At 37.3% G+C, this 27,091-nt stretch overlaps 1 protein-coding gene across 3 annotated transcripts in view; it reads left to right on the plus strand.

Moving 5' to 3' along the window:
• Positions 1–27,091, plus strand: part of RNF169 (ring finger protein 169) — an 86,191-nt gene that overhangs the window by 45,199 nt on the left and 13,901 nt on the right. For all 3 annotated transcript variants that reach the window (XR_009564917.1, XR_009564918.1, XM_030836078.2), the window contains exons 3-4: positions 9,893–10,039; positions 15,482–15,600. Coding sequence is in view for 1 of the 3 variants with exons in the window: in XM_030836078.2 (XP_030691938.1) it covers positions 9,893–10,039; positions 15,482–15,600 (266 nt within the window). In the remaining 2 variants the exon portion in view is untranslated. The remainder of the gene's footprint in view (positions 1–9,892; positions 10,040–15,481; positions 15,601–27,091) is intronic.

The raw sequence follows: 27,091 nt of genomic DNA on the forward strand, positions 1-27,091 counted from the left end.
TCCGCGGCATGTGGGATCCTCCCGGACCAGGGCACGAACCCGTGTCCCCTGCATCGGCAGGCAGACCCTCAACCACTGTGCCACCAGGGAAGCCCCCAGATTGTTTATTGTAGTATCTAAAAGGATAGAAAGCTAGCTGGAATTTCATGGTACTTATATAATAGGTTGTGCTGTAAAATATATATGACATAAAATTTGCCAATTTAACCACTTCAAGTGTACAATTCAGCGGCCTTAAGTACATTCACAGTGTTGTGCAATCAAAACTGCTTTCTTTTTCTGAAATATTTTGATCACTCCAAACAGAAACTGTGTACCCATTAATATCTCCCCATTCTACCATCACCCCAGGCCCTAGTAACCTCTAACCTTCTTTCTACAAATTTGCCTATTCTAGATATGTAAGTGGAATCATATTGTATTTGTCCTTTTGTGACCTGGCTTATTTCACTCAGCATAATGTTTTCAAGGTTCATTCACATTGTAACATGTTTTAGTACTACATTCCTTTTTTTGGCTGGATATCCCATTGTATGCATATATCACATTTTGTTGATCCTTTCATCTCCTTCCCACTTTTTGGCTCTTGTGAATAATGCTGCAATAAACATTGGAATACAAGTATCTGTTTGACTCCTGGTTTTATTTTGGGTATGTAATTAGGAGTGGAATTGCTGGGTCATGGGAATAATTGAATGTTTAATTTTTTGAGAAATCGTCATACTGTTTTCTACAGCAGCTGCACCATTTTACATTCCTACTAGCAATGTATGAGGGCTCCAATTACTCCATGTTCTTGTTAGCACTTGTTATTTTCTGAGTTTTAAAAAAATAATCATTCTAGTGGGTATCTCGTTAGGTTTTGATTTGCATTTCCCTAATGAACAATGATGTTGAGCCTTTTTTCATGTGCTTATTGACCATTTTATATCTTCTTTGGAGAAATGTCTATTCAAGTCTTTTGCTTAGTTTTGAATTGGGTTGTTTGTCTTTTGGTTGTTTAGTTTTAAGAGTTTTTTATGTATTCTGAATATTAAATCCTTATCAGATACATGATTTGCAAATATTCTCTCCCACTCTATAGGTTGTCTTTTCACTTTTTTGATCGTGTCCTTTGCACAAAAGTTTTTAATTTTGATGAAGTCCAATTAACCTGTTTGTTCTTTTTGGCATAAGTTGTGTATGCCTTTCTATTTGGCTTTTTTACTCAGCATAATTATTTTGAGATTCATTCACTAATTACATGTATCAATAGTTTATTCTTTTTTATTGCAGAATACTATTTCATTGTATGGATATGTCACAATATGTTTATCTATTTGCCTGTTAATAGAAATTCGGGTTGTTTCCAGTTCTTGGCTATTACAAATAAAGCTACTGTGAACATTCACATGCAAGTCTTTGTATAGAATAGAATTTTTTTTCTCTTAGGAAAATACTTAGTCATGAGAAGGCTGGATCATATGGTAGGTATGTGTCCTTTTTTAAGAAACTGCCAAACTTTTCCAAAGTGGTTTTACCATTTTAATTCCTACCAGTAGAGTATGAAAGTTCTGGTTTCTCTCAATCTTTGTCAGCGTTTGCTGTGGTGAGTCTTTTTAATTTTAGCAATTCCAACTGGTGTGTAGTGGTATCTCATTGTGGTTTTAATTTGTATTTCCCTGATGACCAGTGATGTTGAGCATCTTTTCATGTGTTTATTTGTATTTTCTTGCTGTTGAATTTTGAAAGATCTTCAGGTACAAGTCTTAACGGGTATATGCTTTGCAAATATTCTTCTCCCAGTGTGTGTCAGTCTTTTCATTTTCTTAGAGCCTTTTGATGGGTAGAAGTTTTTAACTTTCAAAAAATACAGTTTAGGGCTTCCCTGGTGGCACAGTGGTTAAGAATCCGCCTGTCAATGTAGGGGACACGGGTTCGAGGCCTGGTCTGGGAAGATCCCACATGCCGCAGAGCATTTAAGCCCGTGGACCACAACTACTGAGCCTGCGCTCTAGAGCCCACGTGCCACAACTCCTGAAGCCCCTGCGCCTAGAGCCCATGCTCTGCAACAAGTGAAGCTACTGCAATGAGAAGCGCGCACACCACAACGAAAGTAGCCCCTGCTTGATGCAACTAGAGAAAGCTGCTCACAGCAACAAAGAACCAAAGCAGCCAAAAATAAATAAATTTATTTATTTTTTAAAAAATACAGTTTATAGGGCTTCCCTGGTGGCGCAGTGGTTGAGAGTCCGCCTGCCGATGCAGGGGACACGGGTTCGTGCCCCGGTCCGGGAAAATCCCACATGCTGTGGAGCGGCTGGGCCCGTAAGCCATGGCCGCTGAGCCTGTGCGTCCGGAGCCTGTGCTCCACAACGGGAGAGGCCACAACAGTGAGAGGCCCGCGTACCACAAAAAAAAAAAAAAAAAAAATACAGTTTATATATTTTTTTTCCTTTGTGGATTTTGCTTTTGGTGTTATATCCAAGAATTCTTTTCCCAGCCCAAAGTCACAAAGATTTTCTCCTATGTTTTCTTCCAGACATTTTAGAGTTTTAGGCTTTACATGTAGGTCTGTGATCCATTTTGAGTTTTTATATATGGTGTGTGTATGGATTTCCCAGTTATTCTGGCACCATTTGTTGAAAAGACTATCCTTTCTCCATTGGATTGCCTTTTGCACCTTTGTCAAAAATTAGTTACCCATATATTTATGGGATTATTTCTAAACTCTGTATTGTATCTGTACCATTGATCTGTTTGTTTATTTTCACACCAATACCATGCTGTTTTGATTATTGTAGCTTTATAATAAGTCTTGAAATCCATTAGTATTAATCCTCCAATTTTGTTCTTTTTCAAAGTTATTTTGGCTTCTTGGTTCTCTGTATATCCATCTGAATTTTAGTATTGGCTTGCCAGTTTCTACAAAAAAACTTGCTGGCATTCTGATTGGGATTGCATTGAGTCTATAGATCAATTTGGGGAGAACTGACATCTCAATAATTGAGTCTTCATATCCGTCAACATGGTATTCTTCTATTTATTTAGGTCTTCTTTAGTTTCTCTTGGCAGTGTTCTGTGGTTTTCACTTTCCAGATATTTTGTCAGATTTATCTTAAGTATTTCACATTTTTGGATATTACTGTAAGTGTTATAATTCTTGCGAGTATGTAAAAATACTGTTGGTTTTTATATTTTGATATTTTATCCTACAACTGTGCTAAACTCATTTAGTAGTTTTAGTAGCTTTTTTGTAGATTCTGGTGGATTTTCTACATGGAGGATCATGTTGTCTGTGATTAATGACTGTTATTATTGGAGGACTTTACTTACAGATTTTAAAATGATAATCATCAAGACACTATGGTGTCGGCATAAGGAAAAGACATATAATCAGTAGAATAGAGTATAGTCCTGGAATAAACCCACTCATATATAGTCAGTTGATGTTCACAAAGGCACAAAAGTAATTCAGTGGCAAAAGAACAATCTTTTCAACAATGGTGCTGGAACAAACTGTATATCCTATGAATAAGTAAAAGTCAATCTTGATCTCTCCTTTATACCATATACAAACATTAATTCAAAATGCATCATAGACTAAATGTAAAAGCTAAAACTATGCAGAAGAAAACAGAAGAAAAAGTTATTGACCTTGGGGTAGGCAAAGATTTACTAGTCAAGAACCGAAAAAATCCTAATCACAGAAGAAAAAAATGATATTAAATTTTATTAAAGTAAAAAACCTCCACTCATTTAAGAAATACGCAGAGCAAAGACTGGGAGAAGATATTCTCAAAATGTGTATCTAACAGTGGACTTTTATCCAGAACTTATAAAAAAAACTCATGCACCTGATAATAAGGTTAAAAAATAGGATAAAAGGTTTTATTGAAAATAGACACTTCACAAAAGAAGACATGCTACTAAACATATGAAAAGATGCTCAACATAATTAACCAGCAGGGAAATACTCATTAAAATCACATATAGGATATCCCCTACATCCTCTGGAATAGCTAAAATTAAAAGGCTAAGAATTCCACGTGTCCAAATGAGTATGAGAATGTAAATAAGCTGGAACTCTCATGCATTGTTAGTGGGAATATAATCCTCCCTCGGTATTTGTGGGGGAATGGTTCCAGAAACCCCGTGGATACCAAAATCCATGGATGCTCAAGTCCCTTATATAAAATCGCAGAGTACAGTTGGCCTTTGGTGTCTGTGGGATTGGTGTACATGGGTTCCACCAAAGACAGATTGATTTTTGATCTGTGGTTGGTTAAATCCACTGATGGTGGAACCCACGGATGTGGAGGGCTGACCGTGTAAAATGGTATAACCTCCATGGGAAACATTTTGGCAGTTTATAAATTTAAACATATACTTACTACTTGACCCAGCAATTCCACTTGTAGCTGTTTAGACAAGCAAAATAAAAACATCTGTTCACAAAAAGACATGAATGTTCGTAACAGCTTTATAACAGCCCCAAACTGAATACAGCCCAAACGTACAATACTTGAATGGATAAACAAATTGTGGTATATTCATACAATGGAATATAACTCATCCATAAAAGGAATATAATATAATAAACTTAGTAACATGGATGAATATCAAAAATATGCTGTGAATGAATCCTGACATAAAGGAATATATGCTGTATGATTTTATAACAGGCAAAACTAATCTGTAGTCATAGTTATAAGATTAAGGGTTGCTTAGGGCTGAGTGGCATGGGAGATTGATTACTAGTGGGTTTTTTTAAGTGGATTTTTTTTGTCATTTGTCTTTGTTTTTGTTTTTGTCTGTGCTGCAAGGCTTGTGGGATCTTAGTTTCCTGACCAGGAATCGAACCTGGGCCCTCGGCAGTGAAAGCACGGAGTCCTAGGCACTGGACCGCCAAGGAATTCCCACTAGTGGGTTTGAAGGGACTTTTTTGGGTGGTAAAAATGTTCTATATCTTGATTAGGGATACAGTTACATGGATATATACATTTGTCAAAATTCATCGAGCTATGCATTCCATGTGATCATTTTATCGTATGTATATTATGCCTTAACATAGTTGATTTTTTAAAAACCAGTTCAAAGTGGATTGTAGAGCTAAATGTGAAAGGTCAAATAATAAGCTCCTTAAAGATATGATGAGAGAATTTCTGAAATGGGATATAAAAAACACTAATGTTAAATTAAACTGTATTAAAACCTGGAGCATCTTGTCTTTAAAAGGCACTAACAGGAGAGTGAAAAAGGCAAGCGGGCTTCCCTGGTGGTGCAGTGGTTGAGAGTCCGCCTGCCGATGCAGGGGACACGGATTTGTGCCCCAGTCCGGGAAGATCCCACATGCCGCGGAGCAGCTGGGCCCGTGAGCCATGGCCGCTGAGCCTGCGCGTCTGGAGCCTGTGCTCCGCAACAGGAGAGGCCACAACAGTGAGAGGCCTGCGTACCGCAAAAAAAAAAAAAAAAAAAAAAGGCAAGCTACCGTGAGAGGGGGAAAAAAGTGTGGGTGTGTGGGTGGGTGTATGTATGTATCTTGTAGGTATATTTTTTTTCTTGAAAACTGCCTCATATTCAAAAAATATAAATAACTCCTACAAATTACTAGGGAAAATCCCAAATATTTTAAAGGAGAAAGGGCAACGATGTGAATAGGCACATCATAAAAGAGAATTTCCAAATAGTCAATAAAGACATGAAAAGCTGCTCTAGATCTTTAGTCATCAGAGAAATGCAAATTGAAGTCATAATGCAGTATCAATATATATGCACTGAAATGGCTAAAATAGACAATACTGTTAACAAGGTTGAGAGCAACTGTCATTCTGCTACATTGCAGGTTGGGGTGGGAGTGTAATTTGTACAACCAATTTGGGGAAACTATGGCAGTGTACCCGTGCGTTATGACTAAACAGCTTCTCTTTTAGAATATACCGCACAGAACAATATGTGTATCAGGATACATACACAAGAATGTTCATAGCAGTTTATTTGTAAATAGCTACAAATTAATAACTATGCAAATATCCATTAACAATAGAATTGTTGTTTTGTAGTCAAACAATGGAATACTATAAAACAATGAGAAAGAACAACCTACTACATGCAACTACATGGATGAATCTCACAAATGGAATGTTGACTGAAGGAAGACAGATTCAATACATATATAAGATTCCACTTATATAAATTTCAGAAATAGGTGAAATGATTCTTTTTGGTGTGGGAAGCTGGGATCATGGTTACTTTGGGGTGAGGAATAGGCACAAGGGGTACTGCTAATATATTGTTTCTTGATCTGGGTGGTAGTTACATGGATGTGCTTATTTTGTATAATTTGTCATGCTTTACATTTATGATTTGTACACTGTATATAATGCTTTGATTTTTAAAAGTTTATTTTTGGGAATTCACTGGCAGTCCAGTGGTTAAGACTCTGTGCTTCCACTTCAGGGGTTCGATCTCTGGTCGGGGAGCTAAGATCCTACATGCCACGCGGCCTGGCCAAAAAAAAAAACAAAAACGTTTATTTATAAAAATTAATGATGAAAAAGTAAAGATATTTTGAGGAAAAAAATTACATTGTACTCTTGATAGTGTGGCTGAGAATGAGATTACTGTACAGAAATCAATAGTTTTTCTTTAATAATTAGCGTCTAAAAATGGAGGCAGGGACTTCCCTGGCAGTCCAGCGGTTAGGACTCCCCGCTTCCACTGCAGGGGGCATGGGTTCCATCCTTGGTCAGGGAACTAAGATCCTGTGAGCTGCTGGGCGTGGCCAATAAATTTAAAAAAAAAATGGAGGCAGTAATAAGCATTCCACTTACAGTGGTGGGCGGCTTCACTTGGTACAAGCTGAGATCTCTTTTGTTTTGGCTCCTACTGCTTGCCTCTTGCTTTTAGCTCTAGGGCTTCTCTGTGGTTGCTGCTGCAGTCCCTACCATGAGAACTTACTTGAGCCAGCGTCAGGGGTATTTAACATCCCGTGGAGCAAACTTTGGTCAGCAGGAAGTGGGAGTCTATATATATATATATATATATATATATATATATATGCTTCCCCCTTTCTCACTTCTGATTGATAGTCTTGAGCTGCATTGCATACAGTTTCTCATATTGTCTTCTGTAGCCAACTGTCAAGCCAACCACTTTTACTGGCTTGCTGTCTCTCCTTGTTATACTACTCGATCCTTAACTCCTGCTACCCAATAAAGTATTCATGAATAAGCCTTCTACTCAGACTCTGACCTGCTCCCCATAACAAAGAATTATCTAACCCAAAATGTCAGTAGTGCTGAGGTTGAGAAACCGTGGTATTTGAAGCCAGTGGTTTGCTTTAAAATCTAAGCTCTTCGATATTCAAACACTGACTTCAGGAAATAACCACTGAATGTTAATTTTTGTGTCTATAAAATGATAATGATAAGGTAAGCTCTATAAACTTAATGCCCAAAACATGGAAGAGTTCAGTAAACAGCAGCTATTGATACTTCTTATTCAAGTTTATATGCTATTTTCTGACACCAAGTCATTTTCGCTGAATATAAAAACTCTTTCCTAGATACCAAGTTCTCAAGTCCTTATAAATAACCATCAAAAGGGACCAAAAAAAAAGCATCTGCAGAACCCAATATAGAGAAAACACCAACATGATTCATGTGAAGATTTAAATGTATATATGGGTTTTTCAATTTTGTAAATTTTTACCTTTAAGGTGATGCTGTGTTAGCAGAGACTCAACATTGCAATGAGAAGGTTGTTTTGCCAACAACACACAAGTTTATTGTCAAAAACTTTGAGAGCAGCCATAAACATTATTAGGAGGCAAAGGATGCATTCTAAAACACTAGAAAAGCCAGAGAACATAGTATGTAAACACAAGCACAAAACAAAATAACACTAAAATACATAAAACAGGAAATTTAATATTTAGTTTTTTTTTTTTTTTTTTTTTTTTGGTGGTACGCGGGCCTTTCGCTGCCGCGGCCTCTCCCGTTGCGGAGCACAGGCTCCGGGCGCGCGAGTTCAGCGGCCATGGCTCACGGGCCCAGCTGCTCCGCGGCACGTGGGATTCCCCCAGACCGGGGCACGAACCCGTGTCCCCTGCATCGGCAGGCGGACTCTCAACCACTGCGCCACCAGGGAAGCCCTAATATTTAGTTTTTTAAAAATAGCAACGTCTGTGTATGTATATATTGTTGGGGGCTATCCTATGCATTTCGGATGTTTAGTAGCAGTTCCTGGCCTCTACCCACTAGATGCCAGTAGCACCACACACCTTATCCCCTCAGTTGTGACAGTCAAAAGTGTCTCCAGACATTGCCAGATGTATCCTGAGAGGCAAAATCATCCTTGGTTGAGAACAACCGAGGTAAACATAGGTTTGAATTCTAGCTCCAAGGCTATGGCTCTGTGAATTTGCCATAGATTTTTTTAAACCTTAGTTTTTTTTTAATTTTTAAAGTAGAGATAATGAGATAATGTAATAGTGCTTTAGCTCCGCACCTGACACATAGAGTTCAGTAAATGATAACGTGATGCTAAAACCTGTTTTTTGTGTGTGCCACTCTGCCTTTCTATCCTCTAAAAGTGAAATGCCCCTTTGTAGCCTGTGGTCATCTAAGATCATTAAAAGGCATTGATGTAAGATCATAAAAAGGCATTGATCTTTCATGTGGGCAGTTAGCATAGACTTCAGGTTTGCTTTCTGCCTAGCTATGGGTTAGCTTTCTTCCTCTTGTGTTCTTGTTTGACTTGGGCAGAGTTGGGCGTACATTATTTCATTTGAGTCTCCTCCTGACGTAACATTGTTTATGGTGTTCTTTGCATATTCATAACCTCTTGAATTAGACCCAGCATGTTAAAGACTAGTTCAGGCTTATTGGAATCATACCTGTGGAAACTGGAAAGATAAGACTAAATCTTATTGTTGTTTATTGTTATTGTTGTTTTTGTTTTTTAACCCAGTTGACAGCCAATGAAAAATATTTATTTGTTCTTTAGTTTTATTTTATAAGTATGATTAAAAATATTAATAGCCTAGAATTGCTTTCATATACATTGTCATTTAAATTTTATTAAAATCCTAGGCAATGAAAAGAGAATAAAGGGAGGTTAGGAAAGGGAACTCTTGATATACTGTAAGTATATAGCAAGATACTGCAGTAAATACTTTATATTATTATCTCATTTATTTCTTACAATGATATCTGCAAAGTAAGTAGAGTTATCCTGTTTTGTAGGTGAGCATATGGTGGTTCATTTGCCCAAGATCATATAGCTGCTAAATAAGTGACAGAACCACTAGAACCCAGGTTTTAAATTCCAAAACCCATCTTATTTTCATAATGCCATGCTACCTCCCCCAAATGAGGAGCATATTAGTCTGCCTTAACTTTCTTTGTAGACAATGTATCTTGACCTATCCTGTGGATCACAAGATCCACATAAATTGTAGGACGATGGAACTGTGATAAGCCATTTTTTCTGTTTCCAGTAGGCCCAAAGACCTTTCTTGCCTAGACCAACTTCTCTGGCCCTCTGTGGCCTACATCTTTGCTGTTCTCCTGGTCCAGTGTAGTTATATCTGGTTTATGGGAGTAAGGAAAGTTTTTAGGTTCCACCTTTTTTGGCTAAGTGAATAAACCTTATTTTTTGATTATGTGTATTATCTTAGCCTTTGTGATTTCATATTGCTCAAGAATGCAGAGAAGTTAAATCTTAAGCCATGAAGGGAATGTTTGGCAAGATTCAAGTAAAAGTAGACTTAAAAATTAAGAGGGCTTTATAGCAAATAAGAAAATAGTCTCAAAACTTTCCTGTTTGTTCTAATAGACTACTGAGTAAAAGATGGTTTTAAGTCTATAGTTGCCTAAAACTACTGTCTTGGTGTGATTTGTATTTTTAGCTGAGAGAAGAAAAGTTACAAGAGGAGAAAACCTCTGAAGATCAAATCCACAGGCTGTTACCAGAGGATACAGAAATGGGAAAAAGGAAAATGGATGAACAGAAAAAAAGAGATGAGCCATTAGTACTGAAGACAAATCTAGAGCGTGTAAGTAGATCACCTTTTTGATGGACGCCTGCCTCAAAATCAGCAATTAGCCCAGGTGATGTGGATCTGAAAAACCTTTGTTGGTGAATAGTAACAGTCATTGACTGTGCTGCTTAAGAGTAGTGAAGAACTTAGCATTCAGGTGGAGAGCTGGAGAAAATGATTTGTGAATGGGGCAATGAGACTTGTGTGGAAAGATTAAGGGGGAACAGTGGGGAAAAAAGGTGAGTGAGAGGAAAAACCTAGTATAGTTTACTACTTGTGGTAAGTTTTATACATATATTGTCATTTTGATTTATGAGTTGTTATTTGACATCTGAGTTCTGTATGTGTTATATCCTCAACTAGATTTCCTTATAGTTTGTATTTTACTTCCCTTTACTCTTTATAATGCCCCAAACAGCACAGTTCTATTTACAAAGTATGTCCTCAATATTAGATTACTTAGTTTAAACTTAACCTAATTATACTTCTAATGGGCCAAATCTTGCCTGAATTTTTTTTCATTACTTATTTACCAAGCAAATTACTGGAAAATGTTGTAAATGGTATATTTAACTAATACAAGAAAGCACTTTTGGAGGATCACTGATTATGGTTCAAATGGATGATTACAATTGTTTTTTTTTCTTTAGTAATTCATATTGGATTAGACATCTTCTATTGATATATGTATATCTTAGCATACCTTTAGAGTCATATCTATTAAAATGTTTTGTGATTCAGGCTTGTTAGTATTTCAGGCTATATTTTTAATTAGGTGGATTTAATAAAACTTTACCATATATAAAGACAGACAACATACCAGAATAGAGGGAAAAAATATCTCTAGACCTGAAGTCTGCCTGTTAAACAGGTCCCAGCATTGTAACAGATTGTACGACTTTGGCCAGGTTACTTAATTTCTCTGTGCTTTAGGTTTACTCTTTGCAAAGGCATTTTTCCTGAACTTCAGAATTTGAGATTACTTAAGCTTTCTTGGATTGATAGTATTTGCTGACTGTCAATGTATATGTGGGGCTTTTTTACCCCAGTTATAATAATAATAATTGCTACTATTTAATTATTGTTAAAAACAATCATTTGCATTCCAACCTTCTAAAAGATTCAGTTTAACAAATATGAAATGCTTATGTACTCTCAATTCTCTGTTCATTGGGAACTACAGAAGGAAAAAGACTGCTTTTGGAGAGAATACAGTTTATCTAGGAAGGCAAGAATAAAATATATGATAGTCTTGTGCATATAGTATGTCTTCTGACTAATAGCCCCAACTGTTGTCTGTAGTCTCTAAAGACCGCAAACTCTGCCTCTTCACCCCAACAGGACTGTCCATTAGTGTCCTCAGGGAAAACAGCCCAGAAAGACATTTCTTTTTAGGACAAACCAATTTTGACAAAGAGAGCTTACTCTTTACTATGGTCCTTTTGATAGAAAGAACCTATTGTTTTTGGCCTTGCCAGATCTAGGTTTCCTCCAGGAAATGATCTCTAGTATTAATTCATAGCAAGGATGGGAAATTGCTCTAATTATTTTTTCTTTTGCCACTGTAATCTTTGAAGTAGAAATTAATTACATCAACCTAAAATTTAATCTTAAAAGGAATCAGGAAGTACAAATCCTGATTGGCAATGGCCAGTTTTGCAAAATTTCCTGTACATTGAATAAAATCAGATCTATGAACACTTTAAGTTTTAGATTTTTGTGATTTTACCTTTTTTCCGTTTGCTTTTATATTTTTGAGGACTTTTAAAATTTTACTTTAAATATGTCTTAAGAAATTTTGGTGTTGAACAAGTAATTTCATTTAGTTTAGCCAAGGATGCATTCATATTGGGACTGAAAAGAAGCTCAAGTGGTCTCAGTGAAAAGCCAGCTGAAGGATTATATTTTATATAGAGAGTATTATGATTAGAGCTGGACTGATCATTTCACTGTCTTGCTCCAAAAACCTCAGTGGCTCCCCATTTCCTGTGGAATTAAATGAGAACTCTTCACCCCAACATTCAGGTCCTTAGTATTATTCTAGCTTATCTTTCCATTTTTGCTTACATTCGAGAACTCCAGGGAACAGAGCTGTTTGCTTTCCCCCAAATGTATAATCTATGCTTTCCCTCCTGAGAATCCTTGCTCTTGCGTTTCATCTCATTGAAATGCCACTGACCTTACCTGTTGAAAGGCTATTTATCTTTCCATGTCCAGTTCAAAAGCTGTCACCTTCCTGGAACCTATAGGGATTCCTCACTTTTTCTCCACTCCCATCATCCATTCTCTTCAAGTTTTCTCTCCTCACTTTGTAACTTTTATAGGACTTATTTCATTCTTCCTTACATTATGGTTATTTGTGTGTTTGTGTTTCTCTACTTAATTTGTAAGTTTGTTAAGTATAGGAAATGTGTCTTACTGTTTTTTAAATATCCCATAGTACCTTGCACATCACAAGTGTTTGATACGTGTTTATCAAGTTGAATCCAAATAGAGGAAGAAAAGTGCTTATTCTAGAAACAGTTATTCAGAAAGAAAATAAAATAGGCACGATGTTTAATTTATTACGATTTGTTATGGTGCAGTTAATACCGACAGTAGTGCAAATTGTTGGAAAACAATTTGGTGTAACAATTATAGTCATACTAAAGATTATAAAGTTGAAAGTGAAAAACTGCTTGTCATCCCATAGCCTAGAGAAAACTCCTATAAACATTTTGGTGAATATTCTTCCAGACTTCACTTCTAAATGTGTTTGTGTGTGTGTGTGTGTGTCTGTGTGTGTGTGTGTGTATAAAATGTACTGTTTTTCTTTTCAGAAAATGTAACCCAGTATACATACTGTTTTATAACCTTCTTTAATAAATTATAAGTCCTGGATGTCTTTCCATGTAAATAAAGAATCCCATATCATTATTTAGTGGTCTGCTAGTTATTCTTTACTGTAGAATTTATCCAGTTAATTAATCTGTTGATATTTTGCTGTCTTAAACCACTGCTGTGATGAAATCCACATGCCTCATTAGTTCCTTATAAATTACTAGAAGTGGAATGATCAGATCAAAGGGAGTGTACTTCTTAAGACTTTTTGGTACTTATTATTCAGTTGACCTCCAGGAAGTTTGTACTAAACTTTGAACTTTAAAGTTTGTATTAAACAGTAGTAAACAAATGTGCTAAACTAATTTCCTCGCACCCTTGCCAACCCTGGGTATTATCATTCTTTTAATTTTTTTTAGGCACAACGTTTAAAAAAATATCATTTTAGAGATTTCCATTTTAGGAATCGATAGTCCTGTATGCTTGTTTTTATCCAAAGTTAAAGGTGAGAGGTAAATATTTTCCTATCTTATGGCTCTAGGTTTCGTGAGGGTAGAAATATAGAGGGATTGGGGGTCAGGGTACCTTCTGTTTATATAATTATTTATTTATAATAATGTAAATTTATTTTCAACAATTAAAAGGAACCTGGCATATACCTATTATAATACCAGAGTTTTTTCTTAAAAGATTAATAGTATTAAAATTGATATAAATAAAATCTACCTTTTGTTGAACACTTACTACTTGTGAGCTAATGCACCATGTGTTTTTAATGGTTTATCACAATATACGTAGTAGACAGATCATTTTTAATTTTATAGATGAGAAACTGAGGCTCAAAAAGGTAAAGCAATTAACCTATAGTGACAGTGATAGCTAAGTAATAGAGCGGGAATTTGAACATTGTTTTATTTGGTACCGAATTGATTATGCAGAAAGACCTAAAAAAAAATTGCCATTATTTATCCCGTTGAGTCTGTTGATGTCAAAACTTTTACTTTCTTTCCAATAAATTTGGTAATGGGTTAGTGCTATTAAAGTTTCTCCAGTGAATAGTTTGTACAACAGGGTTCTTTAAGGAGGGATAGATACCCTACAGAATGGAAAAGCTTCTCTGTAAATTGTAATCCTTCAACTGTTTCTTAAAGGCTGTTGGAAACATAGCCTGTTGTATGAATGTGCCTATCAACCTAGAGAATAAAAGGCATTTAAGGAATACAGGGTACTCTGAGCCAAAAGACGCCTTGCATGCCTCTGTCTACAACTCTAGCTTTGATAGTCATTGAATCATTAGAAAACTGGTTAATCATTAGATTATTAGACTTTTTTTGTTTACCTACTATATAATGGTATCAGAAGTTTTAAAGAAAAGGTGGTCACTTGCTCTCAAAGGGTCTGTTGTCTACAGCAGAAATCAGACTCCTAAATAAGAAGCTACAGTTCAGTGTGATTAGTTGCTCCCCCTATAAAGAAGACACTCATATTGAATCATGAGCAGATCCTCATATGTGTATGCAAAAGACACACGTAAAAGAAACTTTGAATGTAAATTTAAAGTCTCTCAAAAAGAGACTCTAAAATAAAATGAAGGTAAATGAATGAGTGTCAGCAAGATGGAAAAAGCTGATCTAAGGGTATTTGGAAGCGAAAGTGACATTTAAGATGCCTCTGAAAGGCCAGTGAGTATTTTATAGGCAGAGAATGCGGAAGGAGAATCTTAGGCAAAGGGACGAATAGCATGTGCAAAAGAATAGGAGTTTTGAAAGACTGTGATGGTACATGTGGAGAGTAGAAAGTAGTATGATTGCAGTAGAGCTCAAGGAGTTCCCTGTGTCGGAACTGGTGGGAGAAAAACTTAGAGGAAGATTGGATCTAGTTTCTGAAGGTTATTGGATCATGCTGAGGTATTTAGACTTTATCCTGAAGTCACCAACGGTTAAGCAGGGGAGTGATGGGATTCTGTCTGTGTGTTTGATAATATGGAGGGGGTTGGAGGGAAGAAAGACTGGAGAGAGCAAGACCCATAAGTAGATTATTGCAGTAGTCAAGGCAGAAGATGATGAGAATCTAAGGAAAGGCAGTGACAATGAGTATTCATGAGAAGAGTTAGATCTGAAAGACATTGGAGTAGAATGGAGCAAAGTAGAAATAACGTGGAGGCAGTTTGGAGACAGATGCTCTGGATCACAGTACCAGCGTTATTAACTCTACAATCCTAGGCAGGTTAACTATTCTGAGCCTCAGTTTGCCATCTGTAAAAGGCAATAGTCCCTTCTTAGTGGGGTAGGTTAAAGAGTAGATGAAATAAAATATTTGGATGTGTTGGGGTACTCAAAACCTCTATACAATGTTATTATGACTTTGAAGAAAGGAAAGGAAAGAGTCATGGGTGACATTGAAGCTTCTAACTGGGTTGGTAGGGGGACTTAGAGAAGAGAAATATTGAGTTTGATTTTGGATATATTAAGTTTGAGCTGCATTTGGGATATCCAGATTGGTATCCCAAGAGGCAGTTGGAAACATAGATTGGAACTCAGAGAGAACATATAATAGAAAGAGAGATTTGAACAATAGCTTTGGGAGATTCCATGGGAACCCCAAATGGACAGTGTTGTCTCCCTTGTCTCCTGCCAGTGTCCTGCACGTCTCTCAGATTCAGAGAATGAAGAACCTTCTCGAGGCAAGATGATACAGACACACCGCTCGGCATTTGTTTCCAAGAACAACTCCTACTCCTTATCTTTCCTGGCAGGGTAAGAGACTGATACTGAATCCAGTCAGGGTTCTTTCATTTTGGGATATGAGACAAAAGAGACTGGGGGAGCTTTAAAGTGTTTGTTGTAGCTACTTTGGGGGAGGTGGGAGTGAGGGAAAACGGGGGAACTGGCTTTCAAATATGGGTTAGGAATAAGGGGCTGACCTGAAATTTTAAAAAAAAGTAAATTTTACCCATTTCGGATATCCTCAGGGTAAGATTGTACTAATTGCTCTGCTGCAGAGTTGAACTTTCTTTTCTGGGAGGAAACAACAAAGCCTTCTTCAACAACCATTGATAATGAAGACAATATTCATGGATTTTCTTTGTGGACTTTTTTCCTCTTAATAGGAACTTGAGACCAGAGTTGATGTATTTTCAATGCCTGGAACTAAAATATATATTGATAGGTTTCAGGAGGGCAAACTAAAAAGTTTTTAAGACCTTTGTCAAGGCACTTCTTGTTCCTTTAGACTTTGCAGGCCCTGGGGAGGAAAGGAAGGAGGAATTGGATGAATGTTGGGTGATGGAAGAATAATGAAGGGCTTGGTGGAAGGAAGGAAAGAAGGATGGATAGATGGATGGATAGGTAGGTAGGTAGGTAGATAGATAGCAGGAGGGAAAGGAAGGGAAGAAGAAATGAAAGAAGGGAGGAAAGCTGGAAGGAATCATTTATTCAACAGGCAGGAGGTACTATGTGCCATGCCCTCTCTTTTAATATAAAAAGACACAGTCTTTACCCCATTTTGTTGTCTTTTTTGATTTAGAGCTGGCATTGCTCACCCTTATTTCTAGGGTTCTTCTCCTTCCCACAGCACTATGAAGTGTATCTCTCTTGCTGTTCCTATGGACATGTACCTGGACCCTTTATATCTTAAGGCTTTTTATTGCTACCCACTAATAAATATGACCAAAAAAATCTACCAAGTTTAAGAATGTTATAAAGTTCATACTATTGTGAACCCTGTTCTTTTTATATCTGAATCCTTTTGGTATATGTTCTGATTTTCCTGTTCTTTTTCTTTTTTAAATTTTATTGGAGTATAGTTGATTTACAGTGTTGTGTTAGTTTCAGGTGTACAGAAAAGTGATTCAGTTATACATATACATATATTCATTCTTTTTCAGATTCTTTTCCCATATAGGTTATTACAGAATATTGAGCATTTCCTGTTATTTCTGTGAGTAAAATTCGCTAAACCTCTCCTCTTAAATGCCTCCCCTTCTCTGGGTGATGGTAACTCCTTCCAGGAAGGCCCTTTCCTAAACAGTTTATTCACTCATTTGACATTTGTTGAATGGCCACTGGATTGTAGCCACTGTAGCTTGACTGATGAAATGAGAACCCAATACGTAAGATGTAAGCCAGTGTACTTAACCTTTTATGGTGATGATGAAACTCTTGCTTTATGCATATGAGCTTGAACTATAGATGCCCTGTAAAGTTAAAAATTTCAAGATTGCTTGACTAAGAATCGTCAGCTTCTGAATGTGTATGTGGATTTTTCCCCATTTATAGCGGGTGTATCTTAATGTTTATTAGAGGGATCTACTGAAAAGAGAAGATCATATTAATTCCAATCAAGTCACCATAAATATCCCCTGAAACAAATAAATGTTGCTTTAGGCAGTCTGTGATTAGTTAGTTAATATCTCTTCATTTGAAATTACTTGGGAAAAAGGAAAATTTTATTAAAACCCAAATATGATGCCAAGGCCAAATTGCCCCAGTTAATTGGAGTGGACACTGGATAGGTGAACTACTTATTACCAATTCCAGTCTCTACCCCTGTAATTCATTCTTTTAAAGTGGGTAGAAGGTTAATATGTTGTTACTTAGAAATGCCTACCAAGGAACTTAGAAAATTCTTCTCTAAAGGGCAAAATGTAAAGTCTATACAGAGGGGTGTGCTTTTGATTATGTGTGGCTCTGGAATATGTGTGGTATATCTTCTTTTCCTGCTCCTTGGCCCATCCTTGCCCTTAGTATGTATCGTTGAGTCACAATGGGATTAATTTATAAGAAAATATTTACTTAACATGTTATTGTTAAGAAATGTTGCAATGAGTATTATACATATATGGATTTCAGCATTTATTTTTTCCAAATATCCAAGGTTGTGGGCTGAGTTCAGTTATTAGTACAGTTTTTTAAAAAATTAATTGGATTTGGTTGGTAGGGTTATCTTTTTAGGAAATAGTTTGCTGATGTCATGGAAACTTTAGGTTGGAAAATTTATTATGGTAATACTGTGAATTGCATCTCTTATTTAGTCAACATGTTTTACTTCTTAGTTAAGAAAATATTAAGTTTCAATTCTAAATGATATTTAGGAAAACAATATGAAGTTGTTAGTGCTGACAATGAGATGAGGCATATGGATATATTAAAAAAGAATTAGCATGGTGATGGTTGCATAGCGATGTGCCTGTAAACTTAAAATGGTTAAAATGGTAACTTTCATGTTATATATATTTTACCACAAGAAAAAAAGAATTAGCATTGTTAACAGTTTTGGGATATTTCAAATGCATTTTTTTCTGTCTGTTAAGCAATAACAGAAGAATAGGTTTTTCTCTGCAAGTTTGTTTCCTAAAGAGAGTTCATCTGTAAAAGCTTTAAAGTTTTTTACATCTGTATTTAAATCAAATTAATCTGCATTTATTTTACTTATCTACTTAACTTTTCTTTCTTAAGCCCAAAAACATGGAGTTAAGAGTGAGTAGTCCTGATAGGATGGTTATTTTGGAAGGAATCCATCAATAGATTCTGGCTGAGTCTTGCCAGTAGCTCAGTCTATTTTCATTTGAAACATTCAAAGCAAAGAATGTTTTGCAGCACTATTAATAAAGTTCTATAGCCCTTTGAAAATGAAACTTCTTCCAAACAGGCAGATAGAGTAATAGTTAACCCAAGGTCATTTCTAAGTAAATTATAAAATATATGTGAATTGAAAAGAATTAACTTGAACCATAAGATATATAATTATAAAGTTAGGCTTTTATTTTAAATATCTGAAAAACTGGTTTGTTTATTTTTTTACATTTATTTCCCCTCATTCCTCATGCCCTCTTCACCACTAGAAGAATCAAACAAAAAACGTGGTTGCAAGTTATTCTAAAAACTCAGTCTGGAAAAACTTTCTCTGTTGAGCTAGTGTCTTTTCTAAGAGCTACACGTTCAGTTGTGTTTTCCTCTTTGCTTTGGCTGTCAGGAAGTTTAGAATTAAGACAGAGTTTTCAATTCAGTCATCATGACCTTCCAACATGGCATATAATTAAAGAAATAATTTTTGGCATACTCTTCTCATATTTATTACTTAATGTGGTCTTTATTCTCTATTAACGCTCATTCTTTATGTATTTTTACTGTAAGTCACTTAAAATTCTTCTTGGGAATAGGGTATAACCATAAAAAGAAATATAATCAAACCATCTATCCTCCTTCCAGTTTAAAAAATAAAGAAAAGAAGGCGATGCAGTAATGCCAGTACTGCCATTCTGTACAAAACTGTATCTTAAGTAAACGGTGCCTAGTGAGATTACTGGCATATGATAAGCCTTCAGTGAGTATAGCTGCTGCTATTTTGTTATCTTCTTTTAGAACTCTTAGAACTAAAAAGGATCTTAAATATTGTTTTATCTAATTCCTTTGTTTTATGGGTGAGAAGACTAAAGCTCAGCGAGAGACCATGGCTTGCCAAATCTTAGACTGCTAGAGTAGTAGGACAATGAGTTAGAACTGAGATTTCTTGGCTCTTTCCACTATACCCTTTTGTCCCCCATGACTTTCTTATAGATCACTATGCTGCCTCTGCCCATTTTCCCACTAGGCTTTAAATCCTTTGCAAGCAGGGACAAAAGTCTTGTTGACCATTGTATTCACAGTACTTAGTACAGTGCCTGGCACATAATAGAGGCTCAATAAATACTTGTGGAATGTTTAATGAGATAGGTCTTGGTGCCCTTGGGTAGGTTAAAGGGGGCTTTTTCAGAATTGTCAAACTTGCAGAGTCTGTAGGAAGGAGGACTCTGGGAGCTGTGGAGGAAACAGATTGGCTGGTGGCTGTTGTTTAGACTAGATTCCATAGGATTAATATGGGATTTAGGGGGAGTCTAATGACCACATTGATAAAGCTTTTATACTATAAAGTTGTCTTTAGCTCTTTAATACATTAACAGTAGCTTATGAGGATCCTTTTTATATATTCTGTAAAAGAAAAATCTGTGTTACACTGAGTAATAATTAAGCCTTAATTAAGTAGAAATTAACTACATTATATTGTTTTCTAATGTCCAAATACTTTAAGCCTGGGTCTGTGGTTCAGAGTCGGGTGCAGCAAAAGAGACCTGAAGTGTCTATGCTTCCTCTAAGGTGTGTGTGTAAGGAGAGATAGAGACAGAGACTGACTGCAGACTCAGTCATATTAACTGCATGCCCAGCCAGTGTTGGAGTGAATTAAAATATGCATACTTGTTCCTCTTTTTTAAAATGAACGAATGAAAATATAGATGCTTTCAGCGGACAGATACCAGACACATAAATGATGTGATACTGGAGGACTAGCTTTATTATTTTTTAATTATTTTATTTTTGGCTGTGGTGGGTTTTCGTTGCTGTGCACGGGCTTTCTCTAGTTGCAGCGAGCGGGGGCTACTCTTCCTTGTGGCGCATGGACTTCTCATCGCGGTGGCTTCTCCTGTTGCAGAGCGTGGGCTCTAGGCACGCAGGCTTCAGTAATTGTGGCTCGCGGGCTCTAGAGCACAGGCTCAGTAGTTGTGGCACGCAGGCTTAGTTGCTTCGCGGCATGTGCGATCTTACTGGACCAGGGCTTGAACCTGCGTTTCCTGCGTTGGCAGGCGGATTCTGAACCGCTGCGCCACCAGGGAAGCCCTGGAGGGCTAGCTTTAGAATTGATGAAAGGAGGCAAACCAGAGAGATGAGGGTGGAGAAGCCAGTCTAGGGAGTTTTAGGGAATTAGTGGTGTGAGCTTGAGTAAAATCAGTTGACCTCCTTCTGTATCATTTATGTAAAATGCAAGTTGTTATGCCCTACCTATTGCTGGGCAGGGGATTTCCCTGAATGATTTCTTAAGACTCTTTTCGCCTCTAAAACTGAAGTGTCTAGAAGTGGCTTAGAGCAGGATTTTAAAAGGTGGAGGAAATGTGACCAGGGCATGAAAAGGAAAGGGTAAGGGGCAGTTAGTGAGTTCTGTAAAAATCTCAGGATTAGATTTAGCAAGTTATGTGTGGGGAATAGTCCAAACAGTAACCACGAGGGAAAGGAGACTATGAGAGAAAAATGAGGTAGTGATTTAAAAGAAACCACAAGGCTTGATGATGGCCTGGGGCAGGTCGTGTGTGTGCGTGTGTGTGTGTGTGTGTGTGTGAGCGTGTGTGTGTGTGTTGGGGGAGGGATAAAAGAATAGAAGCAAATCAAGTGGATGAGCTGGTTAAGAGGACAAATCTTGTTAAGAGTATGGAGTATGGATGGAAAAGGAAGATACCTTAAGGAGAAGTGATGTGGAATTTAAGGAGCAGGTTTTAGAGGTGTCAGTAATCTCTCTGCCATACTAAAGTAGGAATATACTGGTGGTTTTCAGAGGGGTCTGGCAGGATGGTGAAGGGTAGCATCAGGGAACTAGCTTTTTCCCAGGGCTTCCTGCCATGTTCAGTACTTTACATACCTCATTTCCTTTAGTTCTTACATTAATCCTATAAGATTTATAACATTCTCATTTTTCAGCTGAGGAGAATGCAGTTCAAAGAGGTTAAGTAACTCACCCCAGAACTTCTCACCTGAGTAGGGTGACAGAGATGGAATTGGAACTCAGGTCTCTCTTGACTCCAAACCTATGCTCTTTCTAGCAAACCATTGTCAGAACCCTGTGACAGAAGGCTCTGTGCTTAAGCTCTTTGTCTTGAAATGATCTACCTTTACAGCAGAAAGCTTCCTTCCTTCTGTTTGTTTAAATAATTTATACCCTGTCTTGTTCTAAAATAATACAAGATTGTACAGAGGTGGGTAAGAAGCTGTCCAGTTATCCTCTTGTTTGAGGGGACTCAAATCCTTTTGCATTACTCTAGGCCTTTTGAAATACAGCTGTGGAAACAATGTTCCTATCCATCAGCAAACAAATACTAGTGCATGTCCAGAATAGGCAAATATGTAGAGACAGAAAGTAGATAAGTGGTTGCTTAGGGCTGGAGGAGAAGGCAGGGTTTAGGAGTAAGAGCTAAAGGGTATGAGGTTTCTTTATGAGGTGATGGAAACGTTTTAAAATTGTGATGGTTAAATAACTCTGTGAATATACTAAAAACCATTAAATTTTACACTTTAAAAAAAGAAAGAGGGACTTCCCTGGTGGCACAGTGGTTAAGAATCCGCCAGCCAATGCAGCGGACGTGGGTTCGAGCCCTGGTCCGGGAAGATCCCACATGCCGTGGAGTAACTAAGCCTGTGCGCCACAACTACTGAGCCTGTGCTCTAGAGCCCGTGAGCCACAAGTACTGAAGCCCGTGTGCCACAACTACTGAAGCCCACCTGCCTAGAGCCCGTGATCTGCAACAAGAGAAGTCACCGCAATAAGAAGCCCGTGCACCGAAACGAAGACCCAATGCAGCCATAAATAAATAAATAAATAAATAAGTAAGTAAGTTAGTTAGTTAGTAAAAAAAAAAAAAAAAAAGAAAGAATGCTAGTATACACAAGGCAGATAACCCAACAATAAATATACAAGGGAAGGATTGTAACAAAATCTTACCCATTTCTGGGTGCGTGGCAGCTACAGCTAGGCCTAAGGAAGCTGCTGCTTTTATTCAAGTATGTGTGTGGGGGTGGGAGGCCTCACACACCCAGGCTAGGGGCTGGGAGGAGGATCCTCTCTGACCTTCAGCCTCTTGGTGGAACTCAGCTCTGCCAGACCTGAGAGTTTGATTAAAAAACTAATGTGGTATGGGTATGTGAGAGACAGAGAGAGTGATGAGTGAGCAGTTAATAACATGAGCTGTCTAATGTTTTATATCATGTAATACCATTTGAAAACCCTTTAAGCAGTGCTTTATAAGCATTAAATCTTCTGGCTTTCCAGCTGCATGTTTATACTGGCTGCTCCTCCTTTTCTTTGTTTGTAAGTCAGATGCATTGTGGTTGTGGGTATTTTTAGCTTAACTAGAAATCCCAGAAACCATCTGGTCCCTTGGCAGTGGAAATTTTAAGCTAGTTGCCTTTCAGACAATGCTGCTGTCTCTTGTTTATGACTTCATTATGTGTTTGGAAGAGAGAACTTCTCTAGACGTGCTGGGTCTATTCTGTGGCAGAGTAGAGTAGAATGTAATATCAGTATGCTGTTGTAGAAAGAGCACAGGCCTTAGAGTCTTGGAGATACAGGTTTAAACTTTGGCTTCAGCTATGTGACCTGGAAAAATCACTTCCTTCAGTTCTTTGTCTGTAAATTGAAGATGCTGATTTATAGGGTTTCTATATGGATTAAATGAGGTACAGTATATTTAAAACACACAATGCCTGACAGATAATAGAGTCCTAATAAATGATGAAGTTTTCTTTCCTTTCCTTAAGAATGTCGTAGGCATTTCTGTATATATTTTTATTCACTTATAAGAAATTTATTGAATATATCCACTATGTGCCAGGCACTGTGTGAGGGTTTAGGAATATAGAAATGGATGTGCACAAAGATGGGAGGAGTAGTTACTTCCTCTATTTTTTAGCAAAGGTATTGTTTGAGCTCTTAAATCTTAGGAACATTATCAAGTTTACTGCTGATGATTCTCAGCCAGCATTGAAGTCTCTTAACCTGACCAAATACTACAATAATAATATCTATATATTATATTGATGGTTTACACGATATTTTCACATTCATGATTTTTGTGACTCTTCATGTGACAATAACAACATTGGGGGAATATAGTTATATAGGAACGAAGTTTATGTATGCTATTGAAATTGAGTTGGTATTAATTTGAAATATATTGTTTTCAATTACGATGTTAATTGTAATTCCCCAGGGCAACCACTAAGAAAATAACTAAAACATACATAGTTAAAGAAATAAGAAGGAAATCAAAATGGTATAGTAGGAGATATCTAACACAAAAGAAGGCGTTAATGTAGACATTGTGGAACAAAAAGGTACAAGACATATAGAAAATAAATAGAAAAATTGCATAAGTCCTTCCTTATCAGTAATTACATTAAATGTAAATGAATTAAACTCTCCAATTAAAAGGCAGAGATTGGCAGAATGGATTTAAAAACAGTATAGTCCAAATATATGATGAGACTCACTTTAGATCCAGAGACAGAAGTAGGTTGAAAGTGAAAAATGTAAACAGTGACCAAAAGAGAACTAGAATAGCTATACAATATGAGACAACGTAGACTTTATTATTACAAGAGACAAAGAGAGGCATTGTATAATTCTAAAAGGGTCAGTCCGCAAAGAAGATATAACAGCTGTAAACACATGTACACCTAATTATGGGTCCATAAGATATGTGAAGCAAAAACTGACAAAATTAAGGGGAATAATAGACATTTTAATATTAATAGTTGGAGACTTTAACACCCACTTTCAATGATGGGTAGACTATACAGATGAAAGATAAACAAAGGATATAGAAGACTTGAATAATACTGTATACCTGGCTAGAGACAAAATACCTAACTGATTCAAGAAGAAATTGAAAATCTGAATAGACCTATAACAAGTGAAAAGGTTGAACCAGTAATCAAAAAACATCTGGCAAAGAAAAGCCCAGGACCAGATGGCTTCACTGGTGTAACTACCAAACATTTAAAAAAGAATCAACATGAATGTTTCTCAGACTCTTTCAAAAATTAGAAGAGGAGTGAATATTTCCCGATTCATTCATTCTTTGAAGCCAGTATTACCCTGATACCAAAGCCATATGCAGACATCACAAGAAAAGAAAACTACAGGCCAATATCCTTTATGAATCTATATTCCAGCACACCATTGGAGGAAAAAAAGTACAAGCTTTGATACATTAGAGAGGGTAAGAGAAACACTTTGACTTAACCTGCATCACCCCTACCCCAGGGAAGCAGAACTCAGGTTCAAGAGAGATTTTCCTGGCTGGTGATTGCCCCTGTGGGAGAAAGTAAGAGAGTGTGAGTGAACACCTGGCTTCTCCAACTTTATAGGAAGCCCATTTCTCTCCTGCCTCAACCAGAGTATTGAATTATGATCTACAGACCTAGGGGAAGGAAGAATCTGGGAAAGCAGCAGATAGGGCTCTCAGAGGGCATTAAAGGGGTGAGGATCTTACTAACTACATTACAGACTCCACCCACAAGTCACTGGGGAAGCCTCACCTATGGATCCTCCCAACTGGCCCATGGGCACTCCCATCGCTCCACATGCCTCATTCACACATGCTTCCACTCTGTGGCCAGTTCCCTGTGCATGCTCCCAGTGGCAGTGAGCGAGTTTTGGCATATGGCCAGTAAGCATGTATAGAAAGCCAGCTAGAATCTGTGGGCAAGGGAGAGACCACAAATGAGCTTTACTGCCACCCTTGGGAAAACAAAATGGAGGCTGTCAGCTTTCGGCCGGGTATGTTGGAGGATCAAGAGAAGGCATACAAGCTTGAGAATTTTGCCACAGAGGGAGAAAGCAAGGAGCTGGTGTATCCATAGAAGATCTGAGAAAATACCAGCATCCCTACCAGAGCTGTTGGAAGGTTTTTCTCTCCTGAAGGCAGTTAGTAAAGTTCGGAGGAGGTGACTGCTACTTCAGTGTGAGGACAGCAATGCAAAATGTCAAGGAACATGAAAAATCAAGGAAACATGACAGCATCAAAAGATCACAACAGTCTTCCAGTATTGGATCCCAAAAAACATGGAGGTCTGTGATTTATCCAACAAAGACTTCAAATTAGCTGTTTTAAGGAAGCTCAGTGAGCTACAAGATATGGGGATATATGTATATGTATAGCTGATTCTCTTTGTTGTACAGTAGAAACTAACACAACACTGTAAAGCAATTATACTCCAATAAAGATGTAAAAATAAATAAATTAATTAATAAGAGCTGAGAACGTCCCAAATCTGGGGAGAGATTTGGATATCTAAGTTTGTGAAGCTCATAGGTCACCAAACAAACTCAACTTAAAGCCATTCTCTCCAAGACACTGTATTATCAGGCAGCCCAAGATGGCTGTTCTCTTGCTCTCTGTACATCCCCTGCTCAACTAGTCCCTGCTTCACCTACACCCTACTCACATAACTGACCTTCCCTCTTAATCATAGAGCCTAATCAGTAAATGCCTATATACTTGTACCCCCTCCCCCCTCCCCATCTAGTGATTGTTCTAATCTTTAGATCAGAACATCTCCACCATGATAGCTTATCAAAGGGGCAGTAAGGGGCGTGCTCCTCTGCTCGTGCCCTGGTAACTGATGAGCCAACCTGACATCAATTCCCCCTATAACTGGTAACCTTCCTCTCCCCCTGGTAGTGAAGACCACTGCCATGTCTTGCCCACTGTCTGCTGCACACAGTGGAGTGTCACTCCAGGACCTTGCTTCAGACATGTGAGATCCCTGTTTAATCCCATTAAACTATTGATGTCTCTGTTGCTTACTCTGGGCTCTTTCTTCCATCTTGAGGCTGGGCAAGTACAGGGCTTACAGGCATACAAGGTATGGCTCAACAGACACATTATGATAAAACTGTCAAATATAAAAGACAAAGTGAGCATCTTAAAAGCAGCAAGAGAAAAGGATTGTAACTTACAGGGGAACTCACATAAGGCTATCAGTAGAATTCTCAACAGAAACGATACAGTCCAGAGGAGTAGGATGATATATTCAGAGCACTGAAAGGAAAAAAAAAAAAACCTGCCAGCCGAAATACTCTATCTAGTAAAGTTGTACTTCATATATGAAGGAGAGGTAAAGACTTTCCCAGACACACAAAAGCTGAGGGAGTTCATCACCACTAGACCTGCCTTACAAGAAATGCTGAAAGGAGTTCTTCAGGCTGAAACAAAATTATACTAATTAGTAACATGAAAAGATATGAAAATGTAAAACACTCTGGTAAAGGTAAGTATATAGTCAAATTAAGAATACTTTAATAATGTTAACAAGGTGATATGTTAACCACTTAACTCTAGTATAAATGTTAAAAGGACAAGAGTATTAAAAATGATAGCTAAACTAATTTGTTAATGATGACACAATATAAAAAGACATCAAGTGTTTTGTGACATTAGAAACAAAATGGAGGAGAGTAAAAGGGTAAAGTTTTGTATGCAATCGAAGTTAAGTTGTTATCAAGCATAAAATACACTCTTATATCTATAAGATGTTTTATGTAAGCCTCATGATAGCCAAAAAGCAAAAACCTACAGTGGATTCACGTAAAATAAAAAGGGAATCAAAGCATACCTCTATAGAAAATCACCAATTCACAAAGGAAGGCCACAAGAGAGGGATT

Source organism: Globicephala melas, chromosome 8 (assembly GCF_963455315.2).
Source record: "Globicephala melas chromosome 8, mGloMel1.2, whole genome shotgun sequence".
NCBI lineage: Eukaryota > Metazoa > Chordata > Mammalia > Artiodactyla > Delphinidae > Globicephala > Globicephala melas.